At 41.6% G+C, this 26,600-nt stretch overlaps 1 protein-coding gene and 1 pseudogene across 3 annotated transcripts in view; both read left to right on the top strand.

Annotated features, from left to right (window-relative positions):
- ccdc73 (coiled-coil domain containing 73) overlaps positions 1 to 26,144 on the top strand; it is a 32,059-nt gene extending 5,915 nt beyond the window's left edge. For 2 of the 3 annotated variants that reach the window (XM_085464723.1, XM_085464725.1), the window contains 18 exons: positions 168 to 239; positions 321 to 392; positions 484 to 519; positions 704 to 778; positions 2,239 to 2,277; positions 3,535 to 3,670; positions 4,661 to 4,740; positions 4,965 to 5,087; positions 5,350 to 5,409; positions 5,608 to 5,712; positions 9,553 to 9,663; positions 9,839 to 9,979; positions 19,708 to 19,921; positions 20,025 to 21,661; positions 21,889 to 21,985; positions 22,150 to 22,289; positions 24,865 to 24,944; positions 25,464 to 26,144. In XM_085464723.1, coding sequence (XP_085320849.1) covers positions 168 to 239; positions 321 to 392; positions 484 to 519; positions 704 to 778; positions 2,239 to 2,277; positions 3,535 to 3,670; positions 4,661 to 4,740; positions 4,965 to 5,087; positions 5,350 to 5,409; positions 5,608 to 5,712; positions 9,553 to 9,663; positions 9,839 to 9,979; positions 19,708 to 19,921; positions 20,025 to 21,661; positions 21,889 to 21,985; positions 22,150 to 22,289; positions 24,865 to 24,944; positions 25,464 to 25,647 — 3,402 coding nt within the window. In that variant the 3' untranslated portion in view covers positions 25,648 to 26,144. The remainder of the gene's footprint in view (positions 1 to 167; positions 240 to 320; positions 393 to 483; positions 520 to 703; positions 779 to 2,238; positions 2,278 to 3,534; positions 3,671 to 4,660; positions 4,741 to 4,964; positions 5,088 to 5,349; positions 5,410 to 5,607; positions 5,713 to 9,552; positions 9,664 to 9,838; positions 9,980 to 19,707; positions 19,922 to 20,024; positions 21,662 to 21,888; positions 21,986 to 22,149; positions 22,290 to 24,864; positions 24,945 to 25,463) is intronic. The other variant, XM_085464724.1, reaches the window with a different exon arrangement.
- LOC146706536 (histone H1 pseudogene) lies at positions 13,438 to 14,707 on the top strand (annotated as a pseudogene).
- Positions 26,145 to 26,600: the final 456 nt, after the last annotated feature.

Below are 26,600 nucleotides of genomic sequence, written 5' to 3'. Positions count from 1 at the left end.
TTGGCTCAACTCCACTGGCCCACAGAGTGAAAAAGATGAAGATTTTCAGACTGAATCACACCTTCTTAGTCACAGCTTTCCCGTTTAAATGTTCTTATCAGGTGTTTCCTGGTTGCTTGTCTAATTGTGAACTTACTGATGCCTGAGAGTCAGTTTTTTTGGTTTAGGATGCAGAAACCCGCTTTGAGGATCAGATCAGTAAGCTGGTGTTGGAGAAGCAGGAGATGGAATGGGAGAAGGTACAGCTTTATTTAACAAGTAATATCAAAGAATAGATGAGATCATCAGTAACTTTCTTCCGTCTTCCCTTTCATTTGCAGGAATCCCTACAGCATCGAATTGAATCTGTGACAAAGCAGCACACTGAGTCACTCACAAATCTTAAGAAACAGGTGTGGTTTTTATTCCTCCATTTTCATTTCTAAACAAGACTTTTAACAATGTATTAAAACCTTTCCAAATAATTTATTATCTTTTCTCAAGTTTCAGGCCAAATTAAGAAACACAGAGGAGGAAAAGGTACAGAACTCTTATTCCCCCAAACATCCCCACGATAGAGCATTTTATTCAATAAATGTCTTTAGAGGAGAAGTAAATTTACTCATCTCAGTTGCACAGTTTTGGCCCTCGGAGTGAATTCTTTTGTGCTGTGCTTTGGGCTTTTATTGCTTTTTTGACACTCAAAATGAATTTAACATTTCAGGGGAAATATCAGGTCATTGCTGAGTTAAAAGACAAGGAGATTAACAACTTAAAGGAAGAGCTGAAGTCACTGCAGGTACTGAGTTGTTCAACATTCTTCTTTCTTCTCTATCTCTGTTTTATTGTAACATGCACACCATCAGCACCTTTTATCCCTTCTTTATTAAAAATAAGCAAGATAACACAGTTTAATCGTTAAACTGTTCAGAGAGACAAGTAAATAAAGAAAAGGCATGCTCGATCAGAGTCAAGGGTTCTGGTGCATGAGCCTGGCCCGCTCCGGCTCCCCTCTGCTCATCTTCAGACTTGACACCACAGAGGTGATAAACGATCGTACTCACGGTCCAACGCACTTTAACAACCCAGCCGTGTTACAGAGAAAATAGAGACCGTTTTTGATATTCTATCTGGGAGACTCTGACTGCTGTGTTTGGATAAAATGAAGCCCGTTTGTGTTCAATCTTGTGACACGGTCTGGTGGATTCTTTAATTTAACACATTATCACACAAGTGACAGGTGGCACTGAAGTGATTTAATTGCCATGTACCTTGACTTATCTGCACACCACTGGTGTTGTATAGTTCAAGTAATGTGAAATATAAAAAGATTCATACACCAGCTATTTTAATTCTAGTAGAAATTTTTTTTTCATATTCATAGTAATGTTTAAATTCATGCAAATGATAAATGGGGTATTATTGCCCCCAAACTTTACCTTTAGGACTATTTTTTTCTGTATTTTGGGGCAAAATATTTTGTTGTTGTTTACATTTTATATGTTAAGAATAAAAAAGGAAACTGTATTTTCTCCTGGCCTAAGACGTAATTTGGACAAAGTCAGTGTTTTTTTGTTTGATTCGTTGTTTGTAGGTGGAAGTAAGTATACAGTTTAAAGAAGCAAAAAAAAAAAACACAACAATTTGGCAAAATGAGAAAACATCTGGTGGCCCTATCCAGGGTGGGACGGCCTCTTTGAGTCCTGTCAGTGAGGCGTTCATTGTGTAACAATCTATGCCAAAAGTCTATAAACGTGGAGGGACTTAATCACAGAGCCCGTAAAGACAGTGTATTTGAAAGTGAGATGTCTGCATGACATGATGGCAAAACAAAACATTTGGACATGCAGATGCAGAGAGAGAGTTACAGTACTGAAACAAAAGCGTATGTTGAGATGGGGCTTTGTGTCACATTACATGATCTTTAGTTGGTAGAATTTTTGCATTTTTAAAAGATTGTAGATTCAAATTATTTCTTTTTAAATATGTTTTATGTTGCTTTTGTTTACCTGAACATGTTAAGGAAGTCTTTGCAACACAGGCTTCAAAGCTGAAATGTGAAGGGTTTTTTTTTAAACTTTGGAAAAAGCAAGACTTGCTTTAAATTTCACTCAGTTGCTGCTGTTATTAAAAATGTGCCATCTTGATTCCAGATGTGTTGAAAACTGTCATGTACGATTGCAACATCACTTATTTCTATTTTCTAGAAGCCGCTCTCAAAAACAGGCTCGCTAATTTTCTTTTACTTCTGTCACACAGTTGCTGAAGTACAACTTGGAGAAGAAATCAAGTGAGCTGGTAAGGAAGGATTTTTCCATTTATACAAACTGTTGACAGAAGGTTGGTGGGAGGGGAGTAAAATTAAAAGAGGAGGATAAGGGAATGGTGCTAAGGAGGGATGGGTTTAGAGGGGAGAGCTCATCAGGAGTAACGGATAGGGAGTGTGTGACACTTTGAACTGCCAGCACAGCAGAGAAAATATCTCTATTAAAATATTTTATAACTGGGCCTCGCTCAGTTTAACCTTCTTCGCATGCCGGTGGCTCAGCAGAGTGAGAGGGAGTTGTAGAGATCTGGCGAAAAGGAGAGTCGGACAGATTGACTGAAGGGAGTGAGAATGAAAGAGAAGGGAGTGAGTGAGAAAACGGGAGAAGGAAAGAATCTGCTCAGCTTGATACACACAATCAAACTGTAATGGCAGTTTGAAGAGCGATAAAGCGCTCTGAAGCATGAGCCCACTTGATTCTTACATTTCACTGAAAGAGGCAGGCACTAACTCTGTCAAAGCGTGACCCTCACTTTACTTGACAGCTGTTTCCACTGTCGTATGTCTTTATTTTGCAAAATAAGCTAGCTCCTTTTGCTGAGCCACAGCCATCAATCTGCTACAAGCTGGTAATAAAGGGGCAGCGTGGTGGTGAATAGAGGGTCCGTTCTGGATTTGAACCTCCTGGTGACCTGTAGTCGTTCTGTGATGAGTTTGTTTGTTCTCCCTGTTTCATCCAGAAGCTCTAGTTTCCTCTCACAGTCCAAAGACCTGCATGCTACGTTAACTGGTGTTTCTTATTTGGCTGTAGGATGTGAAAGTGTGTCACCTGTGTCTGTATTGCCCTGTGATGAACTGGCGACTTGATAAGTCTTTCTCTTAAGCCCCCAAGGTGGATAAGGGGTTAAAAAATGGGCAAAGGAAGAACTGGAGTCAGGGTGAAATTGCTAATCTGACCCCTACAAAAGTAAAACATCTGCATATGGGCATATCTCATCGACCAATTAACTTTTAAGGGGGAGGGGAGAGAAGCTGGGGACAGGCAGGTGGTGGTGGCTTTAAAGTCTAAGGAGTTTTGCTGTCACCATTTATCATTTGAAACCAGATATAACAAGTGAGGGGCGGATCAAACTGACAAACCGAGGGCCCTCATAGGTTAGAGACATGTCAGTCACATGTAGAATCATCCTCAGTGATATACAAACAGTCCCAGGATCTGTGTCCATTAACGGGCCGGGTCCTCCTCAACATATTTCTTCTTGTCTGTTTTAACTGTGGCCCCTCCACAGGAACAGAAACTGGCCTTACAGAGCCGGACAAAGGACGGCCACCTGAGCCAACTGGGAGAGGTGGAGAAAAGATTCAGTGCCTTGTCCAGGCAGTGTGCCATGGTCAAGCAGGCCCATGACAACCTGGAGCAGAATGGTAATAGATACAGAAAGACAGATATATAAATTAATGTTCTGTATGATGATCACTCTAGGCTTACTAATGATCCCATGCAAACAATTATATACACAAATCAGATCACGCATTTCACATATGTGCCGCTTCAGTTTGTCATTACTGAGTGTTATTAGGTTGTTTTCAGCAGAAGAGGTTCTGGTTTGTTCCCAGTATAGCCTGAATTCTCTCGGTTATAAATATAATAAGGTGCTGGAAACAGTTCACAGGGATCCTGGTACATCGTGACGTGATACAGTAGTATGTCTCTGCTCATGCAGAATTTTCAACAGCACATTCATTCCTGAGAAAATCTTCCTTCACATCATTCATTTCACTTTATCCTCGTCTTTGTTTTGGGGTCAAGATCTGGGTAATGCGCAAAGGTCACTGTCATGTTTCTTTAAATGCTCCTCTAGGAACACTTTGATAAGAGTAAACTATGAAGACATCTCCCAGGTCAGCAGTGAGGTTTAGTTTAGCACTGGGTTGCTATCTAGAGGCTTTATGTGAGCCAAGAAAATATTCCCACACCACCAACACCAGGCAGCCTGTCCTGCTGACACCAGGCAGGATTGATCCATCACATTATTTTCCTGCTCTTTAACTTTTTAACCTTGCTGTCTACTCATCTAACATACTTTCCTCTTTTTCCTGTCAGCTAAAGGTAGAGTTTTTGTCAATGAAGCCCAGATGTAGTCATGTTTAATGAGACGTGTGTTCTTAAACTGACCTTTTGCACAACACCAGCCTCAATTTTTAAGTCCAAGAGGCATTTTCTGGCCAAATATTGGGATTATTTTAGTGTCTGTTACAATTAGTGGTAAACCAACTGCAATGGGAAATCCATTTCATCTTGTGTCCTGTTGTTTAGTTTTTTCATTGAATTTGTGATTTAGATGGGAATCCTTCCTGTTTGCCCTCATGTATAAGCTGTGTATGTTTCATGCTGCACTATGTGTCAATTTCCAGTTGATGAAGCCATGAGAATAAACAAGAAACTGACTTCTGCTAATGAAAAACAAGCAGCAACCATTGTGTCACTAAAGAAGGTATGGGGCCAAGTGGTCTAGCATTTAGATTGTTTGAGGCATTTTTGTGATTTTCCTTCTAAACTTTGTACCATTTGGCGTTATCAGTTAAATATCAGCCACTAAAATATATTGTTGTTTCAAACTAGAAGATATTGAGGGTATTATTTGAGTTGTCCAGTGGCCTGAGTAGTTTGTGAGGCATCAGCTTGACTAATCCTGTTATTCTTATGGTGTCCTGTCAGGAGTTGGATGAAGTCAGTAATGAGCTCAGCAAGGCCAAGATGACTTCAGTTAGACCGGCCAAACCCTACAGTCCCACAGGCAGAGAGCAGCATATACAGCAGCTGCACCAGAAGCTAAAGCTGGTAAATGATGGTCATTAACAGAAATCGTGTTTTATTCTAGCAATTCACAGCCAAATGATCCCAGGTTCAAATCCCATTCTGTGTGAAGTTTGCATGTTAGCCCTGCAAAAGTGTTTGCCGCTGCATAGTACATGGGATAAGGTCCAGCCCCACTGCAACCCTTATTTAAATAAGTAGAAGAGGATAGATGGATCGATTGATTAATGCTGAAAAATCTAATCCAGTTCTGACACAGACAATATTTATTTTTTTGTATGGTTAGGAAACTGAAATGAACAAGAAGCTAAGGGAGGAAAATGCAACTGAACTAGCAGAAAAGCAGGTAAGGACCTGGAACATGACTAAACCTAGACAGCTTTAATGTTGAGTCTCTTCCTTCAGTGAAATTTTGTGAACGTGATTGTTTTGGAAACTCCTTTGAAGTATTTCCACTTTTTATGATGTCAAGGTTCAAATAAACCAAAATCAAGCCCGGTCAGTTTGTGCGCCATTATTGTGTTTGTGTCTGTGTGTGGTTTAGGAGGTGATACGGTCTCTGCAGCACACCCAGCAGCTGTTGCTGAGTCAGACGCAGACAGTGAGGAGAGTAGAGTTGGAGCTACAGACACAAAGACAGACGTGCGAGGTCAGAGTATTTCATCCTGTACTATTTTGTGGATGTAACTCTTCACATGTATACATGTTAGCCAAGACTTCCCTCTTGCCATGCCTTGGTAGCCTTTTTCTGAATTGGCTTCACTTTTCAGACAAGGAGATTACATCTGTGGGGGTTCACATGTAGTGCATTTTAAAAATAACTCAGTCCCCTTACAATTGCTGTCATTCAAAAAGTGGATCAGTCTAAAAAAAAACTTGGTTCTTTTTGCATTCGCGTTATAATAATGAGCTCATTTGAAAAGTCACTTTACAGAATACAGGCAAGTGAAAAGTACTTCTCACTTACCTGTATTCTGCACTAAATTCCCACCAAAGTTCCTTATCTTCATGTGATGGTAAGATGGAGAAAAAGTTTCTAGGTGTTCTGGACAGTTCCAGTTTGATGTGTTCTTCAGTTCCTCCTGCACACCAAACTCTCATTCAGCTTTATTATTATTTTCAAGGGCAACTGTTTTTTGTCTGTTTGCTTTGAGCATCTCATTGCAGTTGCGTGTGATCTGTCTGTTGTGTCTCTGCAGACCTAAATTACAATCCCCGATGATGAAACGCATGTGAAGTTTACTTTAACAGATCAAAAGAGAGAAAACAGCTAATATGCGTATCTGAGTGCCCGGCTTGAAATTACCTCCACCAAGGAGTTTCTGGTTTGAAGGCATTTGTGTGCATGTCATTCTGTCTGTAAATACAATAGCTTGAAAACTTTAGAATGAATTCTGGTGAAACTCTGTAGGGGTGTAGAGTGGAGTTTACACCCCATTCTGTCATGCTAATCTCCAAAAGTTGATTCTGTTCATCTGGACGTAGCGTTTTGTAGGAGAAACGTTTCGTTACTCATCCAAGTGACTTCTTCAGTCTCAGCTGACTGCAAGTTTCCAATCTTATAAACAGTACATTTGCATAATGACTGAAACCAGCCCACTGAAGGAACAATGGGCTGGGAGGTCAGTTCCTTAATCTTAATTATGCAAATTCTCATGACCATTGATCAACAACCACTGACCAAAACCCACTGATCAAAGACCACTGATCAATGGCCATGAGTACCATTCACAGAGAGTTGGGGAATGGCTGCAATCACAACATGTAAGATGGTGACAGATGTACCCTTAGGCCCCCTCCTCGATTCAGAGATGGTCTTTCCCTTTTCACATAAATGGCCTCCTTGACTCTGCGCTCAAACCACCGTTCCTCCCTGTCCAGGATGTGTACATCCTCATCCTTGAAAGAGTGTCCACTGGCCTGTAGGTGTAAACAGACTGCAGAGTCCTGGCCAGACGAGGTGGCTCTTCTGTGTTGTGCCATCCGCTTCTCCAGAGGTTGTTTGGTTTCCCCGATGTATAAATCCCGGGAATCCTCCTGGCACTTAACAGCGTACACTATGTTACTCTGTTTGTGTCGGGGGAGCCGATCCTTGGGGTGGACCAATTTTTGGCGCAGCGTGTTTTGGCGTTTAAAAGCCACAGAGACCCGGCGTTTAGAAAAAATGCGTCTCAACTGCTCCGATACTCCTGACACATATGGGATCACTACAGGTTTTCGCTTGGGCTGTTCTTCTGCCTCCCTGGCCGCTGTGTCAGTGGGGATGGTGTTCACTCTGTGTTGTAGCGTCCTGATGACACCCAGTTTGTGCTCCAGTGGATGATGAGAGTCAAACCTTAAATACTGGTGTAGGTTTACGGTACACGTCAGCTTTTAGATGGCCCCCATTACTGATGGAAATCTCACAGCCTAAGAAGGCTAACCTGCCACTTTTCATATCCTCCCTGGTGAATTTGATGTGTCGGTCCACCGAGTTAACGTGATCCGCGAAATGTGGTACGTCCTGAGATTTGATTTTCACCCAGGTGTCATCCACATATCTGAACCAATGGCTTGGTGGTGTTCCAGGGTAGGATAGCAAAGCCCTTTTTTCCACTTCTTCCATGTATAAATTGGCCACGATGGGTGAAACTGGGGAGCCCATGGCACACCCATGTTTCTGCCTGTAGAACTGACCCTTGTATGTGAAGTAGGTGGAATGAAGACACAGTTCAAACACACTTGGTCGATGCTGAGAGTGGTCCTGTTGCTGAGGTTGGGGTCATCCTAATCTCTTACGGACTACCTCCAACGCTTTCGTGACTGGGATGCAAGTGAAGAGAGATGTAACGTCGTACGAGACCATGGTTTCATCTGCCTCCATAATGACATCTCTCACCTTCTCAACAAAATCCAGGGTGTTCTGGATGTGGTGTTCAGAGCTGCCCACCAGCGGGTTGAGGATCGAAGCCAGAAACTTGGAGATGTTATAGGTGACAGAGTTGATCATACAGACAATCGGTCTTAAAGGTGCACCCTGTTTATGTATTTTCGGTAAACCATACAGACTTGGTGTAGATTCCCCTGGGTACAGCCTGTGGTATGAGGTCCGGTCGATAGCCTTGTCTTGTTCTCACTGCTTCAGACAGTCTATCACCCTCTTCCTGTAGCCACTTCCTGGGTCTCGTTTCAGGGGCTTATAAGTATTTTCATCACTGAGTAGTGACAAAATCTTCTCATGATAGTCTTTCTGGTTTAGCAATACTGTGCACCGACCCTTGTCTGCTGCAAGGATGATAATGTTGTTGTCATCACTAAGTGATGTGAGTGTCTTCCTCTCCTCCATGGTGATGTTGGATGCTGGGGGCTTTGCATTGCTGAGACAGGCCGAAACTTTCGTCATGCTAAGTAAATAGTGCCCAGAGAGAGAGCTACATTTTGGAGTGCTTCTTGTTTATTAATGTGTTAGATTGGATAATTATGTCCAAATACACATTTCAACCTTAATCACACATTCAGAAAAGTGTTGCAAAGAAGAAAAGAATAGAAATGTAAAGTGTAAATCAGAAAAAATAGCACATCTTAATCTCCTGATTTATTTTTAACTGGTGTATTCATGTTAACTATCATATATTGTATGTAGTACAAATATTGGTAAGCATCACTGGTAAGCAAAATTGATTTAATAATAACAAAGTTTTTTTTGCCTACAGGAGAGAAAAAATTAGCTCCAGGTGTGTCTTTGTTTATCAATAATAAGGAAGAAATAGAAGAATTTATCTTGTTGATTCTTACAAATTACAGTCATACATTTAAGCCACATTTAACAAAAAATTTGGGGCGAATGAAATTTATCCTTACAGACTCTGGACTTTAAAGTTAGTGCGATTTCAGTCCTTTTATGTTAGAATACTTTAATTGGTTTTTGTGTGCAAAAACAAAAATAAATGCCAAACGTATAGTAATGACATGTCTGTTATCCCACTTCACCTTTGTAGAAACCTCCTTTTCATGCACGTTGGAGTTTTGGCTGATAGAAAATGTGATTTATGTCTCCAGATAAAACCCTGCACCACCCATTGGTCCCACACAGATCAGAAATTTTTCAGGGTCTATTTAAATGATTATAGAGTAAATTTATGCAAAGACCAAAATGAATGACAACCATTGTTCCTTCCCATAAACTTGATGAATGGGATGTTGTATATCACAGCATGTACATGTGTGAATATAGTCGGCTCCACAACTGAATGATAGTGTGTTTATTCTGCATTTATAGCTTTAAAGTTTATTGTTCTCTTTTCTTCTCTCTATACCACCCCCTCTCATTTTAATTCACCTATTCATTAATTTATTAAAATCATTATCAAAATGACACAAGCCAACTGATTTGTATTAGCAAGAAGTCCTCTCTCTGCCTGCCCTGTTTAGAACCCCCTGTTCACATTAAATAAACACATAAAAATTTAGTATTGCACTAAAACCACATGGGCGATTAATTTTACTGCAGGCCCTTAAACAGGAACATGAGGTGATGGGAGAGCAAAGCAAGGCAATGGAAGACAAGGTGGCCCAACTGATGGAGAGCTATGCTGCTTCCAAGACCAGCTGGGACAAAGAGGTAGAAGAAAAACTGTGCTGTGGGAGAAGGCATTGTGATGATAGTAGCACATATTTACAGTGTCCGTCAGGCTGGACTCTTCTATAGCAGACTTAATGTGTATATGGGAAGATGCCAGAAAATCATACAAGCTCATTTAAAATCACATCTTTCATTTGTCTGTGTGGGTAAACAGAAGACGAAGTTTCTGGATCACCTCAAGACACAGCAAGAAGCCCTTCAAGCACTGAAAGAGGCTTATGATGATCTTCATCAGAAACACGCTGAGCTGTCCTTACAGGCCAAATCACATGAACAGCACATACATGAAATGGAGGTATGTATCCAAAAACACATGTAGGGGATTACACGTGTCATGTGAGGCAGGAGTGAAAGATGGGTACGGGGGGCTACAAATGACAAATAATGACACTGTGATTTGTAGCGGAAGTAGTGAACAGATGAAAGAGAGCCTGGAGAGGTGGAGGTATGCTCTGGAGAGAAGAGAAATAAAAGTTCGTAAAAACAAGCAGATGTAACAGGGATGCTCCAAGGAGAAGAAGCAGTGATGGTGGATGAATTTAAATGCCTGGGGTTAACCATTCAAAGCAATGGGCAGTGCACAAGTAATGTGAAGAAGAGAGTGTAGGCAGGGTACAGTTGTTGGAGATGAGTGTCTTGGGTGATTTGTGAAAGCAAGAGTGAAAGGGAAGGTTTGCAAGATGGCGGTGAGACCTGCTGCTATAGAGACAGTGGTGCTGAAAAAGGACAAGAGGCCGAGCTCCAGATTAAAGCACAAAGGGGATCAGGTCTGTGGAGCAAATTGTCCCTAACATCAGGACATCTCCAGTATTAGATGCTTTCAAACCCCGTATGTATTTTTTGGCTTTTAAATCAGAATGAGTTTGAAGTACTTTCATTTGTGCTGTTTTTACACAGCTTTATATTTCATTTAACTCTGTCATTTTTCTCCTGTGTTTTATTTGATTTGATCATTTTAGATATATAGCACTTTGTTCAACAGCTGTTGTTTTTAAATGTCCTGTAGAGACGAACTTTACTTGATTTGAGTACATCAGAGAGACAGCTCAGGTTCAGTGTTTCGGAGGCAGAGTTATAGCGGCAAGGCTGACGGTTGGACACGTACAGGGGAGAGATAGTGGATACACTGGGCAAAGGATGCTAAATATGGGGCTGGCAGGCAGGAGGAAAAGAGGAAAAGAAGATTCATGGATGTTGGTGTGACAGTAGAGGATGCTAGGGATAGGGTGAGATGAAGAAGAAGAGAGTTTCTCTTAACAGAACACAATAAACACTTTTCTACAACTCTGTTTTTACATGGAAAAACTCATCACGCAGACTTTGTACTACTCAATTGATAAGTTTAAAGTATTTACAGGGGACCTTCACTTTTTTCTACCAATATATGTGTTAGATTTGTATTGTTGATTGTCATTTATGCTTAGAAATATTTACTTATATATGCTTAGAGTTTTGTAATTAGTTGTAGATTGGTAGAGGTTTTGATCCTTGATAGTCTGCAAACTTTGTGTGTATTAGACAGCACTTTGGGAGCATGAGAGGTCATACCGTGTCTTATTATTTTATGGTAGGATTAACGTAGTTGCGTCTGTTCTAGTCTAAGTGCTCTTTGTTTAGATGAACTGCAGGACTTCCTCACCGTGTTATCTAGGATGAACCATCTAGGGTGAGGGGGAGGCTACCCTCTTCCTGACCAAGGATGTTTGACCCTTTGATCAGCAACACACACACACACACACACACACACACACACACACACACACACACACACACACACACACACACAGGCAAGGTACTCTTTGTTTGTATGTAGACGTCGTATGTTAATGAACCTATGCATATTCATGTAACCTCAATAAAAGGACAGTGTTACGGGAGGACGGACGAGAGCTACTGGGGTCAAGCGAAGGAACGGCGTTTGTCTGGTTCTCTCCCGTGCACGAGTACCATGAAGAACTTTGCCTATTTGTGTCTTGCTTAGCAGTGTAATTATATTGTCTTCAACGTTCCAGCGGATGGGTTCAAGCTACAAACCTAACATTAATTGGTCCTTCGATGCCGGAGCCCTGGAATCGCATTCACCGAGGGGAGGAGAGGCACGCTGAAAGACTGACGTCAGCCAGGAAGTTCCTGTGGATTCGCGGTCTGTCTTTTCTCCTCGATGAATGACGGTCGGCGGGATTCGGGCTGATATTACACTCTAAGCAACGCCAAGTAAGTTTAAAGAGGCCGACTCTATAACCGTGTCGTTGTGCAGTCTCCGCCATTTTGTGAGGCGTTGAGAAGTTCGCTGCTTTGTGGAGCGATAACTGGGTTAGTGTCCCGAAAAAGAAGTTTTGGTTAAATCGCCCAAGGGTCCCAAGCGTCCGGTGAGTGTCCGGTTTTGAAATCGCCCTGGGTGTGTGTCCCGAGCGTCCCTTCATTGGGTTTTGTCGCGCGAGTGGGTGAGCGTCCCACAACTGGGTCAGGGTCCCGAGCGGTCCGGTGTGAGTCCGGAGTAGGCCTATTTTGTGTTGTTGTCATTGTCGTCGTCGTTGTTGTTGTTGTTGTTGTTGTTGTTGTCGTTGTTGTTGTTGTGTGTGAGTGTGTGCGGAGCAGAACATGTGGTCTGTGACACCGACTGTTGTTGTTATCATGGGTTTCTAAGCAACCAAGAGTGAGTTGGAGGGAGACAGACGTTTGTGCTGGACTTTGCTCCTGGCAGCTGACACAAAATGTTTATTCTTTAGCTTGCCCTGATCGACAACAGCCTGTGTGCCAGACCATAGACGTAATTGAGGTGGATAGTTGTTAAAAGTAATCTACATTAAGCTTGTGGTTGCTTAAATTCAGTACAATGACATGTGAGGTGAAGTGATATAGGTAAATATTTAAACTAATGAAGTGCATAGAGGCACTTGACCTGTGTGAAAGACTGTCGTCTTATTATGAGCCATTGTTGAGATATAGAGCACATCTGTGAAAACAACTAATATGCTGAACCCTGTATGAAACATCTAAAAGTACATGATGGAGAAGCTGAGTTGAATATGAAAGTGTAAGACTTTGCCACTGTGGGCAGAGCAACTACTGTGTGATGTTGCGTTGCAGTTTTTTTTTTTTTTCTTCTGAGCTGATGAGCAGGCTACACATTATCAGATCGAGAGCTGTCTGAGAACTACTCTAAGAGAGGGAAACAGCACTATGTTAACTGTGATAACTGGAGTGTGCAGCGTTTCCATGAGCAGTTTTCCTGAATCTTGACTCTTGTGTGTGGAGTGTTCATAGCATCAGCATCATGTTTTTGTTTATTTGTTTTGTTGGGTTGGAAATAATTAAATAAACGTGTGATCATGCCTATGGATCACCATGGCACATATCTCCAGCCATATGATTTATTTATGCAGATGACAAAGTGAGTGTGAATGTGTCTGACATCACAGTGTTTTTGTGCACTGTGCAAGAGTAATTGCCTTTGATTGTGAGTGACAGCGGTGATTTTGCAGGTCACCAGCTATTGTAAATAAAAAAAAAAAAAAAAAAGAGTGAATAAGAGGGAGAATTTATATTGTAGAAAAAAAATAATCATAGGAAAAAGGTTTTGTGTTGATCAACCAAAAAAACAACTATAATTTCATTTTCTGCTTTTAAGAAAGGATTGTTCACAAAAACAGAGAGAGAGAGAGAGAGAGAGAGATATGTGTTGATTAAGCAGTGATGATAATAATGAAAATGTCTTAGTTGTCACTTCCAGGTGAAAAGCAGACCTGAATCAATTTTCCACATGCAGCAGTCGGAAGAAAGTTATATTTCAACATCATTGGAAACATGCAGGCCAAGTTTCTGGCTGACTTATTTACAGCGCCATGTGTCTCTCAACCTCACAAGCAAGCAAGCTCTCACCCCTCCCTGAAGACAAGGAATGCAGCTCCAAAGCAATAACATGATAAAGAGACAGCATCAAGTCCTGAGCACAAAAAGTCCCAGCAAAGCAGCAGCAATGTGGATAAACAGCAGCAGAAGAAGAAAGCAAACCCATCTTCCTGTCTGATTGGTTGAATTTCACGGAGGGGCGAGCAAGATGGCAGCGTGAAGAGGAGTTTTTGTTTGAGTTCTCAGCACGAGACACTTATTTGACGTCTTTCTGGCCTTCGGGACTTTTTTGGAGATCAGCGCGCTAAACTTGCTGGATCTGAGGCCAGGGTCTGCGGCGGCAGCATGTTGAAATGCTCAAAAAGGACTGAGTGACTCGGGCAAGCCACATGCGGCTAGCGACATGAAAGAAATGGACCCTTCATGATGCGTTCAACGTGCCAGCGCTGTGGTGGGAAAGGCTCCATCATAAACACGCCCTGCGCCGAGGTTCAGGCCAAGAAGAAGAAGACGATGACTTCCAAGCCCAAGAAGGTCAGCCTCAGCGTGGGCGAGCTGATTGTGAAAGCCGTGGCCGCTCTCAAGAAGGCTCTGGCTGCCGGAGGCTACGATGTGGACAAGAACAAGGCCCGTGTCAAGACCGCCATCAAGAGTCTGGTGGCGAAGGGCACTCTGGTGCAGACCAAGGGCACCGGGGCCTCCGGATCCTTCAAGATGAACAGGGTTACTGAGACCAAAGCTAAGACGCCCGCCGCGGCCAAAGCCAAGAAACCGGCAGCAGCTGCTAAGAAGTCGCCCAGGAAGGCAGCAGCAGCAGCACTTCAGCCACTAGCACGAAGTCAACCGCATCAGAGGACAATAGTGAGAGTGGCTGTGACTTCACTGTGCATGTGAAGAAAACGTTTGAGGAGAACTGAACAGTTGGAGTTTGACATTTGCCACCTGTGGAGTAAAATGGCAAGAAGAGACAGTGGGACACAGGACAAAGCTGAAGGAGAACTGCCGGCTATTGGACTGTTGAAGTGGGAGAGGACAACAGAGTGAGAAGACTAGGTGAGAACACATAGGAATTATTTAATGTGGGAAATCAAAATTTGGGTTAGCAAACCTGGGGAAAAGAAAACTGACTGCTTAAGTTGGAAAATTGAGACGGAGTATGAAACATTGCGAAAATAGAAACATATACAAAATCACACACACACAAGCAGAACATGCATTAACCCTACTAACAATTCCAAACACAAAATGACTCATGAAGACTCATAGCACATTAGTTAAGAAATGATTAAATAATAGCAGAGAAGTGTGTAGGAAAGGCAGCTTTAAGAACATGCTCTGCTGGAGATGCAGCTCCACAGACATGCATTAGACCTGCCTAATAACACAAACACATGTAATGAAAATTAGCTTGTTATCTTTCATCAGTGTTACAATAGTGTCAATTTAGCAGACACTTGTTATCAAATGCTGAATTTATCCTAAAGAAAAAAAATTGACTCTCCAAGTTGCAGGACAACAGTTTAACTTTTGTGAGAAAAAAGATCCTGGTTTGACCAACCAGTGATCAGACAATAAATTTAGTTGTTAAAATGGTAAATTGGGAGAAGCTTCCTGCTTGATTGAGGCAGCACATGTAATTTACTGTATGAGGGAAATTGTCTTTTGTGATACTATTTTGAACATGCTTTTCTGTCGTCCTGTCAACTTAGTGGGTTAATAGCTGATATGCAAATTAGTTGATTGGTTTTAGATTAATGAAAGGTGATTGAATTCTAGTACGAGTGAATGAGATGTGTTGGAGTTGTTGTGTGTTGAGTGGAGACTCTAAAACACTGAGTTTCCTGCTTTGATGTGCGAGTGAATCCTGTATTTAGATACACAACTCTGAATACGTCAGAACAGACTGTTTTGTGAAGTGCATGACAGCATGTCACATGTTTTATGATGAAGGGAAAAAGGAAAACTGAATAAAATAGATCTGTGGCCTAAATGAGTGAAGAACACAGACCTGGTGATTAAACTCATAAGTTAAAGAAGACATTAGGCTTATGTTGTGTGTTGTGCAGCTGATGGTTGATTTGGAGTGAATCTAGCTGATGATTTTTCTTTTGTTGTGAAGTTGAGCCTGCCGATTAGTATGATGGTATGATGAACCATGCTAATGGTATGATTTACCTGAGATGAGGAGTTTGTGTCATGACTTAACAAGGCCTTTTTATTTTGATACTTTCACAGTGCACTGAAAGTTTTGTTTGATAATCTCTGTTCTTTAAGCAGATCTGCACGTCGGGAATTAAAAGCGCTACACGTCGTCGAGAAAATTGTGCCAAGTGAGTTCTCCACATTTAAATGGACTCTGGAGAAAGCCACTTATTTGGGACAATTATTAAATGACAGTCCCAGTCCAAAAGGATTCAGCGATGTAATCCAAACTAAAGTTCTTCTTTTTCTTTTTGAAATGACGTCATTTTGCTGAGAGTGGAAACTAAATGCGACGATAGGTTCCACTATCAGCAAAGAAAGAAAGAATGAATGCATGAATGAGTGAGTGAAAGGAAAACAAACTGACTGACTGGTAAAAGCTGACAAAAGCTGACAAGACTTTACTGATGTAACACGACTGTGTGAAGTTGACCCCCGCCTGGCAGGGGGGCAGATGAGTCTGTGTGTGCTTCCCTTTACAGAAGCAGGAAGATGACAGCAACACTCGAGGTTGCGTGATGATTTAACATTTTAAATGCCATTTTCTGTGTCTGTGAATTTACTATGTGTGTGTCATTCACTAGCTTGTGTGCTCACAGAGATAACTGTGACAAAGTATGCATACGCCTGCGCAAGCGCTAACATTTGCATTTTCGTTTTTACAGCATTACGGTTCTTCATGTGTTTGATCATGTGATTTATAGGAATACTGGCTAATGTTTCTCTACTACAAGATTTCTGGGTTTATGTGTGAAGAAAACTGTAGTTACAGGCATATGTTGATGGAGAAATTAATATAGTTTGAGACATACTGTGATGAGACCAGTGTTACTGTTTCCACAGCGAGTGTTAACTTTATGGTGTTTTATGGCACCTCTAGAATCCGTTGACCTGTGTCTGACCTCCGTCTGACCACAGTCAATGTGTATTGCTAATGTTTGTTTCTTTGAGAATGCTGTAGTAGATTCAGCTGAAGCGGACAAGTGACATGGGTAAAACAAATAAGAGATTACGGTATTTATGGAATAGTTTATTATGGGCTCATTTGCTGGCCACTTTTGAACCCATAATAATAATATATGAGTGGAGTGACTTTGCTTAAGAGAAGTCACTGATTACATTAATGTTAACAGAGTACATGGGATAATCCATGTCTGAGGTGAATTAGGGTAATAGTTGTAGTTACTGATTTGAGAAAACCTGCACATGACACTTGTCTTGCTGATGTTGAATGCTTATTACTCTTATGATACAATTGTTTACAGGTATGAAGTTTGATTTCACTTCCAGATTTTGCTTTCCAGGCCGTGATGGTGTGTATGCAGGCTCCTGGGAGAGCCAGGTGTTAAGCAAACTTAATATGCAACACACGCTAACGTCTTTTATTGCAGGGTTACGGAGCTACTCCAGAGGAGATGCCCTGATGTTGCCTGGGACATGATCTAGCTAATCTTTTTCTTTAAGACAGGGATCCAGGTTTGGTGAGTTGACGCATGGGAATGTCCATGCGTCAAGAGGTGGAGTGCAAGGATTAACATTAAACAATGTTTACTATTATTGTTGCAGTGATTTGTGTGATTAGCCGTTTTATTTACAAATATTAAACCTATGCAAGTGGTGCATCCATGTTCAGATGAGGCTTTGATGGCCTATAAGTGAAGTTCACTGAACTAAAGAATGTGGTTTGATGATTGTTGACATGCTCTCCAAATAGAAGTTTTTCTTCTTAGCAAGGAAATACAGGTGCAGCAGTAATCTCCTGAGAAATCTTCAGAGGCCCAGTGAGAAGCGTGAACCATTCCAGGCATAGCTGACAGCCAGGCAGTGGTTGAGGTCAAAGGTCAAGCTGGTTGGGGCCCATCATGAGATCAGACCTTGGAGCCACAGCAAGGACCATGAAACTGCCTGCAAAATAGAGGAGAGGATCGTCCACAAGATGGGAGCTGAGGCCAGGAGAGAGGCTTCAGGAGGATCAGAGATCATCTTCAGCACAGCAGACATCACACAGAGAGCTGTGCTACTGAGCTTCCAGGAGATTTTAAATAAAATGAAAGATTCAATATTGACGCTGAGGAAGACAACTAAGGTGTACGACGTGCTCTGCCTTAAACCTTCAGCAGCGTTGGAACATGAAAACTCGTGGGATGAGGGGAGCGTGCCAAGCTCCATCGACAGCGCAGAAGGAGTTCGGGGATGACATCATGATTCTATGAAAGCACAGGAACCAGAAGCTATGGTGGTGATAACAGCAGTTTCCTATGAACATCACCTAATGCTGTGCCACTATACTGTGCATACGATAACACTCTGAAGGCTGCTGGGATCATAATAGCAGTAAGACAACCCTGCACCCTTTCCACAGAGGTGTTTTCTGCAGAGTATGGACAATGAAGGACAATGAAGGAGTCATAAATATCCCCCTCACAGGACGAAGGCCTGAAGTGAGGTAATGGGAGGCCATAAAACTAGAGTGCTGAGAGGTCTGCAGCTTTGGAAATAGCTGAGAACCATGTTGACAAACAACAAAACCAACTGGTATGTTTGAATGTTTATTCTACATACATTTGGACTCTGGTCCTATGGACAACGAAACAACTAGAAGAGACATTCATGACGCCCTGCAGAACTCAAACCACTCTGCAGAGAGACATGTGATTTGCACACCCGGAGGAAGCATCACCAAGCTGAGATGTTTTTGAAAATGTTACTTTTTTAGTTTCACTATTAAATTAACAATTTCTTTGGTTGCTCGTAAGATGCAGTTTGCCATAAGATGAGCTCAATGAATGGGGTAACTGCTAATACATTTATTAAACTGTGTACCTTTCAGTAATTTAGGGTGATTTGACATATGCTGAGTATAAAAAGGTTTGCATTGAAACTGTCAGACATGAGGTATTCATACCTGGGAACTTTTCAAGCATAAAGGTCAAAAAGGGGGGAAATGTTAGATTTGTATTGTTGATTGTCATTTATGCTTAGAAATATTTACTTATATATGCTTAGAGTTTTGTAATTAGTTGTAGATTGGTAGAGGTTTTGATCCTTGATAGTCTGCAAACTTTGTGTGTATTAGACAGCACTTTGGGAGCATGAGAGGTCATACCGTGTCTTATTATTTTATGGTAGGATTAACGTAGTTGCGTCTGTTCTAGTCTAAGTGCTCTTTGTTTAGATGAACTGCAGGACTTCCTCACCGTGTTATCTAGGATGAACCATCTAGGGTGAGGGGGAGGCTACCCTCTTCCTGACCAAGGATGTTTGACCCTTTGATCAGCAACACACACACACACACACACACACACACACACACACACACACACACACACACACACACACACACACAGGCAAGGTACTCTTTGTTTGTATGTAGACGTCGTATGTTAATGAACCTATGCATATTCATGTAACCTCAATAAAAGGACAGTGTTACGGGAGGACGGACGAGAGCTACTGGGGTCAAGCGAAGGAACGGCGTTTGTCTGGTTCTCTCCCGTGCACGAGTACCATGAAGAACTTTGCCTATTTGTGTCTTGCTTAGCAGTGTAATTATATTGTCTTCAACGTTCCAGCGGATGGGTTCAAGCTACAAACCTAACAATATGTACTGTTGCAGTGTTGGATGATTATATTAAAAATGAAAAATAACTAAAATGAAAAATTAACAGGTTGTGTTTTCAGCAGTTTTGACAGAAAGTGAAATACATGTGCTGACTTGCAGAACGTTAAGAACTGCAAAGCGGTCCTCTCATTTATTAGACAAACCTTTCAAAACAGACCAGAGTCAGCACTTGAACATTCAGGGATAAAGAAACCAGGAACAGAGCTCACTATAATATTTTTCATAATATTCTGATTTACAGCTATGGGAATAATGTTAATAACAGCAGGTGTAGCTGATGTATAGTAGGTGAGTTTATAAGAGAAACTGTCATGTGAATGCATGCATGTTTATTTTTCTTTGCACAGGTAAGAGACAGCAGCCAGACACTCAGTGTTTCTACCCATCCCACCTCTGTGGAGGAAGTTAGAGGCGAGGAATCTGTAAGTGAACGCATCTCCAGATCTAAGCTTCCCGGCTTTGGCAGTCTGCAGCACTCGGTCTCCTCTCAGGCCAAAATTCCAGACCGTTTAGAGGACACAGCAACTGGAACTAAGATACTTGCCACTGCAGAAACTGAAGGTCAGCACACTAAATATAAACATACAGACGATAAATATGTTCTAAGACACTATGAGACAGTCATTTTCTTATTTTTTCTCATGCGCGTTTTATTCTCTTTTAGGTCAAAAAGTCCCAAAACAACAGTCACAAACAATAAAAGAGCCTTTAAGCCACCTAAAAATGCCCAGTTGTCCACTTACCATGAATTTCAGCTCGTGTACTTTTTCTGGGACAGGAGCCACAGAGGCCATAACATTGAACAAAGGGGTTAACAACTCGAAAAGTGAACACAACCCTGATGTGCTTTCAGATCTAACTAATACTGCTCTCTCTGTGTCTGATGATGATACCCACTTTATCAGAGGTTGCTCTGCGAGTAGTATAACTGCATCGAACTCCGATTACAGCTCTCTCGGTGAATCTGCAGATTTACCAACAAACATGAAAAATAAAGGAGACGACACAGGAATGAATGAGAAAGAACATGAGGAGAAGGACAGCGGGAAACAAGGAAATAGCCATAGAGAAGAAGAGGAGAAAAATACAGGACAGCTGAGGAATAGGGAAGACGATCAAGGAGAAGATGTGAAGGAGGGAGGATGTGCTGGAGAAAAGAGAGGAACAGCCATGGCACAAACAACAGATAGAAGAAACAGGCGAGAGGACAGTGAGGGGTCAGCAAAGGATGCTGGAACAGAAACAAAAGATAGAGCGGATGGAGCGAAGGAGAGAGAAAAGACAGCAGTGCAGACACCACAAACACAGATACGAGCCCAGACGATCACTGATATGACTGCTGAAAAGAGCCACACACTGCAGGTCATTGACTTCATGGGCGCTGAGCCGCCTGTGGATGTCTGTAAACCCTCAGACTTCACACAAAGTCTCTGTCAGAAAGTCAGTGAAAAGGATGCTGAATGCAAACATTTGAAGATCCATGGTGAGACTGGAAGAGATGGAGAACATCAAAGTGTTAGCTCTGAACAACAGGAAGTTTCAAATTTGTGTCAAAACGAGGTCCAAAGCTCAGACGGAGACACAGGATCACTAAGTCAGCCTCCCACCAAAAAAGCAGGGGAGCTTTCTGCTGGACTTTCTGAACACCTGAAGCAGTCAAGTACCTCACAGACAGACGATGCCGCATCAGCTGGTCACTCATATGGTTTTCACAGCGCTGAAAACTTGGGATCATGTCAGACACATACAGAAACACGTACTCCTTCTGATGTTATTTCAGATATGACGCAAACAGATGAAATCTTTGATGTACCTGTGAGTGAAAAACTGGCAGAACCTGAGCAGCTGCTGGAAAGCTTAGAGCAGAAAGATGGGCAGCGGAAGTCTGTGGTAACTGTTGAAGGAAAGGGTGATCCAAGTGTAGAGAACAGAAGAAAAGATGAATCAAGTGTAGATACGAATGTCTATCAAACACCTATGGAAGAATCCCACTTAAAAGATGGCAATGTTAATATTACGATGGGTGCCATAACCCTTGATTCTGAGGTGAAAAGTGAGCATATAAAGGACACAGAAGATACAAAGAAGACTAAAAGTGAAACAGATCCGAAGCTGCCACTCGTTACAAGTCTGGGTCACAAGCAGCCTGAGTTAGGAGAGAAGCTGCTGAGTGATTGTGGCGAATCGTCTCTGCCCAGCAAAAAGACTTACAGGCCATTATTTGAGTGGGCCGCTGCCGAGAGAAGAAAGTCAAACTCCAGAACAAAGTCAGATGTCACCATAGCGCACCAGCCAATCCAGGTATTAGAATCAAAAGGTTGTAGCGTTTTCAAGCTGTGTGATGAAAATATGTACAACAGTTTCAAAAGTCATGTGATGCTCATACAGGACTAACTAGCTACACTAACCTAGAGAAGTGCAGTTAATCTTAGTTTGTAATCGCAACAATTTTTTGACATTCGGATGTAGAAATGCTTTAAAGCTGTGGTTAGTTTTATATCAGTTAAAATCTTGGTGTTTTTTTCCAGGGATCTTCTCTGTCTGAGCAGAATACAACTGCTGGATTCCCAGGACATCCTGCCAGCACAATAATACCCAAGCCCCTCAAAAGCAAACACGACAATGGTGGTGGTTTATCATTTCACTAAGGAGCACAGAAACTGCTCTGATGCATGACTAGGAACATCTTACACAGTGAATTCATTGTCCGTCTGCGTTTCTTACCATTACTAATCATCATTCATTCTTGCTTTCTTGCTGTTCTTGCCATCTCACCTCATTCCTCTTAGTCCCCTTGGTGATTATGAGGGCGTCAGACCTGTTGAATGCCTCCAGTGTCTGTGGGACCGCACCTTCCCTGAGGAGAAAGCAGCAGGGACTCTGGGAAGCAGTGCAGGAGACCTGCAGAGAGAGAACAGCAGCAGATACGGTCAGTTGTTAAGAAGTAGGGAATTGCTGGTACGACACTTTAGAAGGTGGCTCATTTATAACTGTGAGAGTTAATAATCATATATGTATGTCACAGAAGTTATTTTAAAATAGCTTGTAAAACACTAGTCAAGTGATAAAGCACAGCTCATGATTTACATACCTTTACATTTGAGAGCTTTATTGATGAGTCCTCACTGTGCGAGCTGCACTTTGGAAAATTTAATTTCAGCTGCTGAAGCCCGTGTCCAAGTACATTTCATCACAGTGAAGCTTTAATCGTGTTCTCTAGTACAAGTTGATGTTGAGCAGCAGGAAATGGCCACAGTGTCGTGTTCACATAGAAATGCGTGCCCCCCCCCTCAGAGGACATCAGAATGACCGTTATAAAAGGGTTTTCTCTGTCGAGGTCATTGCTGTTCCACAGATTCAGAGCTTCATCATTTTATAGAATGTGTCTGAGCGGAGCCCATGGGAAATTTGAGCTGGAGCTTGAATGAATATGCCCGTTACAACAGCCTGACATGTCCTCAGAGGAACTAGATATTAAAATGCTCTTTCAACATTTTTGTGGTCCTGGACATTTAGAATGTAGGAGAACTTGTTTAACAGAGTACGCAGAATATCTGACAAAGATTTCAGAGGTTTCAAACTTTCCTGCTCTTTGATTAATGTTCGGTCAGGTGTTGACCGAATGGATGTGGCTTGATGTATGTTGAGCTCATAGACAGCCAGACAGACAGAGAACAAATGACCTGTGGAAGAAAAAGTACCTAATGATGCCTGGGTACCTCGCCTCTCTCACTCACTCAGTCTCTGGTCTCCACTCTCGCTCTGTCTTCCTCTCTCACTTCATCATTTGTCCCTCACTCACCTTCTCCACCCTCTTGCTGTTTCACTTTTTTTTAATTCTGTTTCACTTTTTCTCTCTCACACGCTCCCAAACTCTTTTGTCACCATCACCGCACTGTCACTCTGTGTTTTATACAATCCAGGTGCTCGCAGTTGAGGGAGATGGGCTGCAGCATGACTCGAGTATGAGGGGAAAAAACAAACTCATCTGATAGTTTAACAAATTGTAAAGAAGACCAAAGCGAAGAGTTCTGGCTGCTCTCTCTGGGCTGGATACAGATACAAATATCAGTTGTTGCTGCTTATTGTCTGCCCTGAATTTGTTTATCTGTCTTTTCTTTTCTTATGAAGGAATTAAGCATTGAACTGACATTTTTGTACCAAAAAAAGACCAAATGGTGGTGATAGATTTCTGCCTTATAGGTGCACCAGGTTGATCACAGTCTGTGGGCTTCTGCTTGTCCGCTTGATTTTCAGAATTGGCCATAGATTGCAGATCAGGGGAGTTACTGGGTTGTGAATCCACATTGTTCATTTGATATTCCACTTTATCACTTTATCAGGACTAGATTGCGATCACTCAGGATTTGGCCTAGAAGCATGCCACAGAGAACTGAAGGAGAAGGTTGAACACTATGAATACTCACTCTTTTCATACATTTGATTTATCTGCCAGTAATAGTCCAAATCCTATAGAAGAATCTTTGTGTTTCTTATTTACTGTATTATCTCAAACTATTATATTATAGAATAATAAATATGAAACACAAACTTTGTGTGACCACAATCATCAGCAGGGATGATGAGACAGAGTACCGGGCTGTGGTCGACTCCTTTATCACGTTGTTTGAGCAGAATCATCTGCAGCTCAACGTGGCAAAGACCAAGGAACTGATCGTGGACTTCAGGAAGACCAGGAAACACTTGACCTCTGTTTCAATTCAGGGGGTCAGTGTTGACATTGTGGAGGACTATAAATACCTTGGAGTACACATTGACAATAAACTGGACTGGGCTAAAAACACCACAGCACTTTACAGGAAGGGCCAGAGTCGTCTCTATTTTTTGAGGCGACCGAGGTCCTTCAACATCTGCCAGAAAATGCTGAGGATTTTCTATGAGTCTGTTGTGGCCAGTGCGATCCTCTATGCTGTTGCATGCTGGGGGAGCAGGCTGAGGGTCGCAGATGCCAACAGACTCAATAAACTAATCCGTAAGGCCAGCAATGTTGTGGGGATGGAGCTGGACTCCCTCAAGGTGGTGTCGGAGAGGCGGATGCTGTCCAAGATAAAGACAATGTTGGATAACACCTCCCACCCACTCCATGACATGCTGGTCAGTCACAGGAGCTCGTTCAGTGAGAGACTGAGATTACCGAAAAGCACCACTGAACGACACAGGAAATCATTCCTGCCTGTGGCCATCTCCCTGTACAACGCATCCACTTAACACACTGTTTGCTGCTACAACTACACATGTTTCTTTTCCAACTATTTATTTATGAGTGACTTATGTATGTGTATATATGTATATATTGTACTATTCTTAGTTAGCGTATTGTCTGTCTTGTCTTAATGTTGGTTTATGTTGGTTTATAATGGAGCACTGTAACAAAAAATAATTTCCCCCAGGGATCAATAAAGTATTCTGATTCTGATTCTGATCACAGCTTTCTCACAGTGGATATTTGGTGATATCTACTGTTTGTCGTCGTTTTTATGCAGGATGGCAGAGCTCCTCCGCCAAGCTGTTCTTTTCCAGCCTCCAGCACAGGCAGCAAACTGTCATGGCAAACCACTGCAGAGTGAGTATGTTTGTTCTTTAGAAAGAAGACACCAGCATTTGAACCAGAATAAATGTCAAAGTAAATAAGTAATAATGGGCAAATTTCATAGCTCCTATCTTTGTATCTACACACCTGAATGAAAATGTTCTTCACTAACGTTTTGGCCCATTCAGTAGTTAACAAAAGTATTGACAAAAAACAAGAGGGTTTTTTTTTTTTTTCTTGGTTAAAAATGATATTTTAGAAGTTTTAGAAGTATTCTTATCATCTTATTCTATTCCAGCGTTTTTCTAATTTTTGCTATGTGACTTTGCACTGTCCACTTTCTGCTGTAACAAATCAAATTTCCCATGTGCGGGGCTAATAAAGGTTATTTTATCTTATTATCTTATCTTAAACATTTTCATTTAAGTGCATTACTTCAGTCTAATGGTAAGGAGAATTTGTATCGCTTAATTTGAAATGTGTATTATTACATGATTAATAATATGATTACTGACTACAAACAAGTTCATGCTAGTGTTTTCTTTGAATCAGGTGTAGCAGAGCTCCTACCTTAGCTGCAGGACCTAGTTCAGAGTCCAACTGGGAACTCTCCTGCTCCCAGGAGAGGGACGATCAACAGAAATCATTCAGGGCGCAGATCTCAAAAATCGAACAGTTCCTCAAGACAGAGAGACTCCGTCTGCCCAAAAGACAACGAACTGAACCAAATCTGTAGAAACTGCTGGTCGTCTTTATTCGCTGTCCTAGGTGAGACATTGTGTGGCACACGTTTGACAGTTATTGTTAGCGCAGGTCTAAATGTTCTGAAACATAATTGCTTTTTAATATATACATGTGTTACTGATTCCTTTGAACTGTATAGTTTCTTCTAACATTGCTGTTTGAAGTTTAAAGTTTTTTGGGTCAAATCATTAATTCTTCACTTTATTGTTATTTTAACATTTCTGTGCTTTAAATGGAAAACTGCAGAGTTTGTGTGTTTGTTTCACACGTGTGTATTTTTATGTTTTTAAGTGAAGAGATGAAAATAAGATAAGATAGCCTTTCTAAGTGACAAATATACAATACTACTACTGCTACGTTGGTAAGATTTTATTTTATCACACAGTTGCATGTGATTTAAGTAATTTTAAAAAGGCTCTGATGTCACCAGTGTAAAAATCCAACATTTCCAATCTCTTGTAATTTCATTAAATTACAGGGTTATCAGTTGTTTTCAAAATATTGTATACAAAGACTTTAGATACACTACAAGTTTCTGCAGCCTCACTGACACAACACTGACTCATCAAACCACACAAACAGGACATCGGTATGTGTTGAATGTCTTTTACTGGAAACATTATTCACAGTAAATCATGCATTCACAGCAAACAGCTGGATAAGTAAGGACCAAGAGCGCTGTTGCCCATTAAAAAGGCTGGGAACATGCTAATTAACATTAATTAGCATCATAGCCAATCAGTGTGGCATGTCTCAGAGGAGCTCTAATTGTGGAGGCACCTTTGGTCTACACCATGTTGTTTCTGCTGCTGCTGTTGTTGGAGGCAATTACAACTCGGGACACTCTGGTTTGACTGTGTTTACACCTATTAAATTAACAGAAATAACAGTTCAAATAACAATTAGCACTAAATACCCCAACCCTAATTAACCAAAAATCAATTA

This window comes from Copadichromis virginalis, linkage group LG7 (assembly GCF_057382275.1).
Source record: "Copadichromis virginalis isolate Kocher_CV1m ecotype Utaka linkage group LG7, C_Virginalis_male_GT1.1, whole genome shotgun sequence".
NCBI classification, from domain to species: Eukaryota; Metazoa; Chordata; class Actinopteri; order Cichliformes; family Cichlidae; genus Copadichromis; species Copadichromis virginalis.
The sequence above is the reverse complement of the archived record's forward strand: the minus strand, read 5'-3'. Positions and strand labels throughout refer to the sequence as shown.